The sequence below is a fragment of the Lutjanus erythropterus genome, chromosome 3 (assembly GCF_056507025.1).
Source record: "Lutjanus erythropterus isolate fLutEry1 chromosome 3, fLutEry1.hap2, whole genome shotgun sequence".
In the NCBI taxonomy this organism is placed as follows: Eukaryota; Metazoa; Chordata; class Actinopteri; order Lutjaniformes; family Lutjanidae; genus Lutjanus; species Lutjanus erythropterus.
The window spans coordinates 15,051,813-15,062,184 of NC_139319.1; the positions used below are offsets into that span (position 1 = coordinate 15,051,813).

The window sequence follows — 10,372 nt, forward strand, 5'->3', positions numbered from 1 at the left end:
AGATATGTAGTCACATGCTAATGTTAGCAGCTAGCTAGCTAATCTACATCAATCGTTAGCTAGTGAGTTAGCCATCATTTTGCTAATATTAGCTTATTTTAAATGTAACTATAAGTTACTTTTACTGGTCCCCAAGCAACATCTGAACCATCTTCAAATTTTATTTTTCTTCTCAATATACACCAGGCTAGCACATAGTTACTAAGTTCAAGAAACTAAAATGCTGAAAAAGTTTTTTCCTGGTTTATTTTCCTTGAAAAGGAACAGGAAAGAACAAAGCTGACCATCGGGTATCAAGTTTGCTCAACTGTTATTGGAGCACAGAGCAAAAAGGGGCGGGACACAGGAAAGGGTCAATTTTGGTGACCTGGAATGTCCCATAATTATTGTAACTATACAAATACATCTGGATTTCAGAGGGAATATTTAAATGCAAACTAGTAATGAGTAAGAATAATAGAACAATGAAAAAGAGACATTGTGGGAGCAAGATCAGGGAGGATACTTGCATCATGATGAGTGTGATGGTCTAATTATTACAGTTGGTCACAAAGATCAAGTATCTTCCAGTTGCATCATGCTCACGCTGCTTACTCCTCTCCCAGACTGTAAATGTGCCCAATTGAGACATCCTTCAAGTAGAGAACAAGCCAACCCATTTTACACCCTGCCCAACCCTAGTGGTCACAGCTCAGCTTGTGTTTCAGTCAAAATCTCTATCAGTTATCAGAGGAGGCCAACTGGCTGAACCACAAGCCAATCTGTGACCCTATTCTTGCTACTTAGACCAAAATGCTGGGGTATGGACAGCCACAGGGCTGAGGACAGTGAAGCCTAGGAGACGGAGGATATAGGGTTGTGGGGGGAGCCCATCTGGGTTAGCACTTTATCCAACCACTGCAGAGGGCCGTGCAGGTGAATCTCAATCCAGCAGGGTGTGCTGGTCACATCCTGGCGATGGTACTCTGCTCCCCAGCCCTGGAATACAGCAAAACACATCATTGTGAATTATGCCACAAAAGATTGAGCTAGTTCTTGGTGTACTTGTTCCTAACTGTTTAGACTTGTTTACAAGCTTATGTTCTTAAGCATACAAAAGTCATTGCTGTCTGAAGGTACAGTTCAATGCACTTCACAAAGAAAAGGTCCAACTTACAGCTAGCACAAATAAGAAGATGCATCAAGTAATAGATAATAGAGAAAACGAGGGGAAAGCACTGATTACCATCTTATTACACTACACTATGGTTGGGCAATGACTACCAAATTGGCATACAACAATGTTCAAAGTGAAACATTGTGATGGATGATGACATCGTTGCTGGATCTAATAAGGGGCTTTGTGACGGCACCACATGTCCATAACTTAGTTGTGTTTAAAAAGAAAATAATAAAAACAACATGAAGACAGTGCAATGAACAGCAGTGACAGCTTATTTTTATTTTCTCCCCCACAAGCCAAAAATGGAACTAAGGAAACAACTCTATGACAACTCTGAGAGCCCCCCAGTTTGGGAACTACTGGTGTATGATCACCTGAAAACAGGAATTGTTGTGTTTTTGTTACCTTAGAATAAGCTGTTTGTATCTACAGAGGGCGAGGATCCTCTTTCACAGAGGCCACAGTATTCTACAGTAGCACCAAATGAACAAACCAAACACTGGCTCTTGATATGGCCCTTTGTGTTTTTCCTGGCCACTTCAGTTTCTCCTACACATTTAGAAGGGGAGGGTGAGGTGGTATTCAGTTGGTTGCCATCTACAACCTTACTGCTAGATGCCACTAAATCCTACATACTTGTCCTTTAACTACAGTGTTTTCATTGCAGATTATACTTTAAATTCTTGTATTTTGTGATTTTTGAAATCCAATTTTCAGTTGTGTTTGATAATCAAAATAAACATGTATAAATTCCCATATTTCTTAAAAAACAAACCACAAATTGAAAGTAACACTGGTGACATTGATAATAAGTATGAATTCTGACTCAACTATAAAACTCAATCAAGTTTAACAAGTAATCAGTCAAATATATTTGATATATATTTCACTACATTTTATCCTAAATATAGCAAGGAGAATATTAACATGAACAGTCTACATGTTATATTGTTCTTTTTTAAAAATCTGATCATCATACCTTAACAAAGCTCATGCGGATGGTGCACATCTTGGTGAGCTCATAAACGGCCTCGAAGCCGTGGTTTACGGATTGGGCCAGCAGCTCAGCAAACTCCTGGTTGTTGAAGATCTTCAGGCTGCAGCCGCTGGGAATCTTGCACACAGTCGTGGGATGGAAGCCGTGGTGGTAGTTACAGTTACGGCTCTGGACGAAGATACTGCTATCACTCAGACATTCTGCATAGACCTCCCCACCGACGTAATACAGATGGACACCTGAGATGAAGCAGTAAAGAAGAAAGTGTTAGTCACCTGAAGAGGCAGAGCTCACTTTCATCAGCACACACAACGGTCCCAAAACATCAGTGTGGTCATCTTAAAATCAATACACTAAAATGTTTACTCGATTTGTTGTTATAGTTCAAACATCTATTGACAACTTAAATTGATTTGGTCTCGTCTGTTGACAGTCAGTGTACTGCAGTCATTGACAGGCTTTCATGCTGCACCTTTGCCGATGTGCCGCCGGGTGTTCTCGATGGTGGAGTTGCGGTTGACGTTGGAGAGCAGGCCGAGGCAGAATCGGTTGCGGTTGTTGGAGGGATCCGTGAAGCCATCGACGAGCACGCTGGTGGAGGATGCCTGGAACGCCTCTCCAACCCGATTGTTGAGCTCGTAGTAAACAATAGAGCACCAGTGCTTGGGTTCCTCGTAGGCCACAGGCTGCACATCTGCACAGGAAACACATTAACAGGTCACAGGAGTGATCACGCACAGACAGACACAGACACATTTAATGCACATTCAAGATTCCTCTGAGCAGACTCATGTGCAGACAAGCTGCCAGGAGCCACTGATGCCAGCACAAGCTCAGCAATAAATCTTACTCATCCGCACAATTATTTTGTCCAAATTGTCCCCTGTAGCCCATAACAATAATTTGAATAAGCCTATAGGACCCACTGGCTACATTTGTGTACATTTATACCGACCAAAATCAATGCAGATGCATCCTAAAGTATGCCTACTGTCTGTGGTCTGTGTGCCAGCCTTTATTGAGCAGAAAACAGTCAATAGAAGGTGCCTGGCCATGCTCTCTGTATCTGAAGTCGAGCCAGTGCCAGCTGGCCTCACCCTTTTTCAGAGAGAGGAATAAATCATGTTTATCTGAGCACATACTTCTTCCAAACTTCCTTTGTAACATGGCACTGGCTAGCAGGTGTGTTTTGTCTGTCCCCTTCCCAGAGCTGGCCTACAATAGAACCCCACTCCCCCATACAGGATGCAGCTTGTGGAAAAGAAAAGAAACTCCCCAAACTCCCACTTCCAGCAAACATTTCAACAGCTCTTCCCGCTACAGCTGTCATCATGTGTGGGCAGCAGTTTTGGACCTTGAGTACATGATCTTGAAAAAGTACAAATATTCTGTTGGTCAGGTGCAGAAAACTGAAGTTCAGACCAGTCCAGCTGTTATTTCAATATGGGGTGAGAACAATTTAACTGCTTTGGTCTAATTTCCATTGTTCTGGCAGTTCTTTCTATTGGTTGTGATAACATCATGCACACCAAAGTCATTGCTGAGATCTGAGAACATGGGGGCATTACTACAACCAGTGACAGGGACAAGAGACAAGAACAAGTAAGACAATCAGACAGTTTGTAAACAAGCCAATAGATTAGCCGGCAGCTTGCAGCCTTGAGGTCTGAACCCCAACAAAGAGCCACAAGATGAATATAAGGAGTCGGGAGATGATTATCAGAATATGAAATGAGAAAATACACAAAGTTGGTTGTTTTCAGAACATTTTTCTTTCGAAAGGCTGTATATTGTACCTGCCTCTAATGCCTCTAATTCTGAGAAGGGAAAAACACTCTTTGATTGCATTGTTTGAAACTCGTAGACATGCCTGATGTGATGAGGGATTACAAGTTAACACTGCTTTGTATAAAAGAGTTACAAGAAAAAGGGCTTAGGAGCTACTGCTCTCAATTACTTTCTTTTGAGGTAAAATTGAGGCACGCTCAATATGTCAGTCAGAATCCTACTGTACTTATCATCAACTCAGTTAACCATGATGACAGAAGGTAACCGTTATATCAGTAATTCAGTCTGTAGAATGTTATATAGGGGTGGATGATATGGCAAAAATATCATATCACAATTTTTTTCAGGCAGGATTACAATCAATGGTTATCAGTGTTTTCCCTACAATTGTTTTGGCCTGCCCACCCCACTTGAAAGAAATGATAAATTTGTTCAGAGACTTTTATTTTTAAATTTTATTTTGGAAGCATGCACTTCCTTCCTTCCCTCCTGTCGCTCCACTCTGTTATTCTTGTTCTCTTATGTTTCTGCTTTCGTCACAGACTAGAGGTCACAGACGGTGTGTGCTGTCAGGCTCATGAAGCACAATAACTGGATTCTCTCTCTGTTGTCCATGATATTGTTTCATACATTCTTTCAGAACATATGAAGTATGAGCATTCAACAAGAATTCTGACATGTTTTATATTTGTATTCAAGTACAACCTGAAAAAAATCCAAGGCACTATTTACTGGATGCTTGTATAGGTCATAGAACTGTAACTGATAGCATGTACACTGTAGCGCAATACTAACAATCATCATGGAGACATTTCAATCATTCACAATCTCATACCCCCTATTGTGATGTATGATTAGAAATTAAGTTTTGGGTAATTTTGCAATTTGCCTTTATTGTCTCTTCTAAGTAATTTACTAACCAGGGGGCTTGTTTTTACTCCAACAAACTTTTAGCAATGTTTCTTTTTTCCCAGATTTCAGTAACTTACTTTGCAAGCAAAATTGTATTATTACTGATAGCAATTATCACCAACACTACAAAAGCTGCAGAATTTCACTTTAAATCAGGTGGCTCTTGAGTCCACACCATATCCATTGCACAGAATGGTCTATTACAATCATGAATGCAGGTTTCAGCTGTGTCTGCTCTCTAGCACAATAAAGCCAAAACCACAAAGTAGAGATAGCAGCAATTATTGCACCACATTTCAGATCTGAAATTTGGAGGTAATTAGTGAATCTTATCGTTAACGAGTTTCAAGTCATTACCACCAGCAGAGATGACATAAGCTCCAGCTTTTATAGACCTCATAAAACTGCTCTGAGGCCTGGCTTAATTTGCTGAGGCTTTGAGCTTCCCATGGGCTCGCACCCACAGACAGAGGCTCACTGTGAATGAGCAGGTCCTTTCCACACAGCGCTCAGGTTTTATCTGGAATCAACTCAGCTGAGCTTTCTATTTCTTTTTTTGGACTTTTAGTTTGACCACAGGAGGAAAAGAAAAATGTTAAAAACAACCAGGCTTCCCAGAAATCTTTGCACCTGCAGATCAAGGCGAGCAGGTGCAGACAGCTTTATGTGGATGAAATCACTGTGAACACAAGGACGAGTGTGTGCGGTATCATGTGTGCAAGAGATAGTAACTGCCATGGTTACCTGGCCGGTTGTTACTCTCTAGAGGCAAAGGTGGAGCCATGAGGTTGGTGTCCATTGGTTGGGGGCAATCCTGAGTCATCTGCTCCTCTGGGGGCATGTAGGCAGGAGGGGGAGTCTCTGCAGAACAAAGAGAGGTGAAGTGAGTTGTCGTTCTTCAGTATGAAGGAAAGAGAAATAAAGATAATTGACTCTTTACTCACCTGGCATCTGGAATGGACTGCCGGGGTCTGAGCTGGAGGGTGAATGAGGGAAGGTGGCGCTGCTGCCGCTTCCCGGTGAGTTTGGGAAGCTGTTTCCCGGCGAATGGGGGAAATTGGGGGGCATAGTGTTGGCCTGAGGAAAGGATTCGGGGAAGGTGGCATTCTGCGGCATGTGCGGCTCGTTCTGTTGTAGAGGATTGCGGAAGCGAGGCAACATCGTATGCTTGGCGTTGAACTCGCTGTTCCTTGGTACCAACACAGGGGGCAGCACTTGAAGAGGAGGAGGGACAGAAAAATGGTCAAAACAGGAAGTGCTCTGATGCAACAAATCGCTTTATGGTTTTCCCAGTGAACAGAGGTCCTTTAAGTCAATTAAACTTGTATTATATTAATTTGTGATACTAAGCACTGATTTGTTAGTCTTTTTTTAACAGTTAGACCACTAAGCACAATTTCTATGACTTTCATAAACTTGTAGGAGGCTTTTTATCCGTTACATATACCAAGTTAGAGGAATTAATCAATAATCCAGTTTAGAGAAGCAGCAGGAGTGTTGTGTTGGAAGCTAAACCATGTACTGCTGTGGACAGAGTCTGCAGGAAAACCTATTTTAATCATTTAATAAAAAGTTCCACCTTAAAAATCAATATCAGCTTGTACACTATATTTAGAATATTTTTACTACTTAACCTTTCCATCAGACACTGTTTCAACAGGAAACCAACATTATATAAGCCAAATATCACTCTCTCCAAACTCAGCAATCAGTAATTTTAACTTGCAGAACACAGGATTGTTCAATTGATTCACCAGTTTGTGTTATTGTGTGACTTCTGTGATTTAAAGGTTTAGTTCAGATTCACCAAAATCATACAATAACATAAACAAACAAACAGATTGAAGCAGTGGTAGACGAGCAACTCCCATGTTCTGCTAGGTTAAAATTACAGTTTCTGCAAGAGGAGTTGAACGACAGAGAGTGAGAGAGTGATATTTGGCTTATATAACAGCAGTTTCCCGGCAGAAAATGCTGTCTGACAGCAAGGTAAAGAGTGAATATATTCTAAAATTCTAAATGCTTAGCTTAAGTGCTGGTACTCCTCTCTGCTTCTGGGGAGTGCTGACCTCCATCTTTGTAGGTAATACACTGACTATTGATTAGAAACTTAGAAACTAACCCTAACTCCAAATAATCCAAAGAATTCCTTTAACTTTATATTTGAATTAGTGAACCTAAAGAAAACCTACCCAAGAAAATCCAAAACCTAAAGAAAAGTACCTCCTCTATTACATATTAATGGATTACATTTTTGAGTAAGATCCTCATCATTTTTTAGTTTTAGTTCAGTTTCTCTTCTCAGATGTTATTTTACCTGAGTTGAGTGTTTCTCATCTACCTTCTCTGGTGTTTTTATCTTGTTATTCTGTGATTTATTTGACTTGGCTTTTATGATAATCAACCATTTGGATTGATGAACTATCTGTCTCAGGCCAATGATTCATCGACTGATCGTTTCAGCACTGTAGACATCTTGTACAATCACACATATGCTATCCATACAAATTCAATAAGAAGTGAATTATTGAGTTATTTCATTCCAACATAATAAAGAAATTGTTTTCTGGCACTCTGCATGTTTTTATGTTCTGAGCACAGATGTCCCTGCATTTTTTAAATGTCAGCTTCCAGCCTGTTGGTCTTAGCCAGCAATATTTGGCCCGGTCTCTCAGGTTTCTGCTCTGAAGAGACATTTTGAGCCCAGCCGTTCTTCAAGAATTCATCACTTGGGGTAAATATCCTGGCTGATGTGAGGGCTATTCAGGTGCAGTGCATACAAACCACGCAGATACGCTCCACTTGTGCCTATAAATACCTGCACAGATAAATAAAGCTGGTGCTGAAATTTTAGATGGGGCCTGCGCTGCTGTCAGTGTTCCTGCAGGTAGCCTATGTGTGCTGCAGTGGGCCAATGCATCAATGTAGCTGTTGATTTCAAAGGTTGTATGCGGAGCAGGTGTTTGGTAGAATAGTGAAGAGAAACTGACAGGGTGTGTGCGTGTGTGTGTGTGTGTGTGTGTGTGTGTGTGTGTGTGTGTGTGTGTAGGCGGGTGGTGTTAGGGGAGAAGTAGAGGGGGGTAGTGTGGACAGACAGGTGCTGTGGGGTTTAATCACCTTAGCCCTCCGTCTTCCACCCGCTGCTAAAACAAAAAGTGTGCAAGGCAGGCAACAACTCTTTCCTCCCATTGTGTGTGGGTGACTGGCTTCCTGTTCCAGCCATCCTCAGAGAAACAGTGCGTGCAGTCATGGGTGTGTGTGTGTGTGTGTGTGCCTGTGTGTATCTACATGTGTGTATAAATGTTCAAAAAAAAAAAAGGGCAGAACAGAGCATGCCCAAAACAAAGCCCTCATTCTACCCCAGATGGAATTTCCTGCTCCACACACAAATGAACGAACACACACACACACACACTTGGCCCTTTACACACTTAGCACCCTGCACACAGCTGTTTCTATCTTGTCAGCTGACCCTCATTTTCTGTTTAGTAAGAGGCCAAGTAGTGTTTGATTTGTCTTCTCTTTGCACTACCTTTGCAGTGAAGGCTCCAAGGCTCAGAGGAATGTGAAAGAAATAAAGCAAGCTAAGTCAGTAGCTATTTAAATCTCCTCCTATCCTGATTAAACTTCAGTTTTTCAATTTGATTTTATTTAAATGGCCTCTTTTTATCTTATGTTACTGAGTTAGAAATGATAACAATTAATCAATGATAGGTCAAGTAAAATTTAATTCAACCTATTTTAAAATAAAGATCTGATCTCAGCAATTTGAAATAGCAAAATCGAAATTCCTCTCATAATGAGGCTAAATATCACATATCATTGTAAAATAAAAGTTGTATGGTGGTTTTTATTTCAGAAAAACCATATGAGATACGAGGGAGAGAGCGTAAAAAAAAAGTGATTATCTGCATAAGTCATTATTGTAAAGGAAAGGACAAGAATTTGAGGGTAGGACTAATACTTTACATACTCAGAAAGCTGCTCAAAGGGTTCCTGAAATTCGATTTAAATCAGTATCTTTTTTCATGCTTTTACTTTCATTAGGAAAAACATAAAAACGATGATGCTGTGATCACAGTAAATGGTGTGTCTTGGTCACCAGGATGTCCCTGAAATTTAATTTTATTTCTGCCAAATTTTAAGGACAACTGTGTAAGATTTACAGACTTATTTCCAGCACATGCAAGAAATATGAAATATGAAATGGTATAATGTTCATAAGTACGTTGATATTAGTCTACAATCACTTGATAATAAGAAGTGTTGTTTTCAGTACCTTAGAATGAGCTGTATATATCTATCTCTATATATCTTGCACTGTTCCTGCATGTTTCTATAGTGGCCCAGTACACACAAATCAAACAATGTTTAAGTTTCTCTACACAGGGGAGGGTGAGGCGAGGTACAATTTGCATGCTACACATTGGTCCTTTAAAATCTGCATGAAAATCGGCATGCTGTGACTAATTGAATGAAAGATTGTGAAAACAATGAGTTTTATACGGACTTTGACAATGTGGGCTAGTCTCATTCATCATGGCCCTGATAGGATCAGTGTATCCCTAATTATTTCAGGGTGATATAACTCACCTGGACTGTCCACCCGTTTGTAATGGTAGGGGTTGATGCACACATCCTTCTGTTTGGAGCCAAAGGGGTACTCGCAGCACTCCAGGGCCTTCAGCTCGTGGTGGGACTGCAGGTCGGGCCAGCGCCACACCCTACAATATATGACGTGCGGCAGACCTTTCCTATGGGACACCTGCAGCCGTCCATCCAGGGAGCGGGGGATTGTCACACAGTTACTGGGCTGGCCCGGGCAGCTTAGAGCCCTCTCCAGCTCTTCCATGGCTCCCTTCTTCTTTTTCAATTTCTTTACCAGAGCATCCACGGCCTTTTCCGCCCATTTCTCTTCCTCGTCTCCCTGCTTCCAACCCAGTAGCCGTTTGACCGCTGGGCTGGTGAAGGAGAAGAGCGAGGTGACGTTCATGTTGGATGAGCCGGCCTCCTCCCCTCTCCCACCTGTCCAAAGGAAGTGTGAGTACAGTCCAGTCTTAGAAAAAAAAAGTAGAAATGCTATAAGTGTTTGTCCGTTTCAGAGTTTCAGATAATCCTCAGCTTCAAAGATGTAAGGTCAGGTCCTCTTGACAGTCACTACAAGAAAAGGAGAGGTAGGTTAGAATCTATGAGCAAAAGTGTGTTCATACAAATATTTCAAACACACTTCTGCAGATCAGTCCTGCTCGCTGTGTCCTTTTGCTAACAAAGTTGTAGCAGCTATAGCGAATATTAACCTCTCCCCCTTTTTGTTTCACTGGCAGCACAGATTATGTCTCACCAGCTGATTGCCAGAACACCGCTTGATGAGGCCATGATGTCACTGATATGACTGTTATGGACACGTCAATCATGGCTTCTGGGAAACTAGCAGAGGAGTCACAACAGATTCTCCAGATAGCTTCCTCTCTGTATGGCTTGTCACATTACCACCACACACTAATGTCATTTAC

At 41.4% G+C, this 10,372-nt stretch overlaps 1 protein-coding gene across 1 annotated transcript; it reads right to left on the minus strand.

Moving 5' to 3' along the window:
* Nucleotides 1-286: 286 nt before the first annotated feature.
* On the minus strand, nucleotides 287-10,165 carry smad1 (SMAD family member 1). The gene is made up of 6 exons (XM_084715146.1): nucleotides 9,453-10,165; nucleotides 5,804-6,073; nucleotides 5,604-5,720; nucleotides 2,632-2,853; nucleotides 2,142-2,398; nucleotides 287-978 (listed from the first exon to the last, which is right to left on the minus strand). Exons 1-6 carry the CDS (start codon nucleotides 9,850-9,852, stop codon nucleotides 835-837), a joined length of 1,410 nt encoding a protein of 469 aa, XP_084571272.1. The 5' UTR covers nucleotides 9,853-10,165; the 3' UTR covers nucleotides 287-834.
* Nucleotides 10,166-10,372: the final 207 nt, after the last annotated feature.

What these genes read in the sequence shown, in the direction of transcription:
- smad1 (XM_084715146.1), bottom strand. Translation starts at nt 9,852, where the DNA reads ATGAACGTCACCTCGCTCTTCTCCTTCACCAGCCCAGCGGTCAAACGG. An exon ending in CAAACGGGTGGACAGTCCAG is followed by an intron (nt 6,074 to 9,452) that starts GTGAGTTATATC and finishes CTCCTCTTCAAG; the next exon opens with TGCTGCCCCCTGTGTTGGTA. An exon ending in AGAGAGTAACAACCGGCCAG is followed by an intron (nt 2,854 to 5,603) that starts GTAACCATGGCA and finishes TTTCCTGTGCAG; the next exon opens with ATGTGCAGCCTGTGGCCTAC.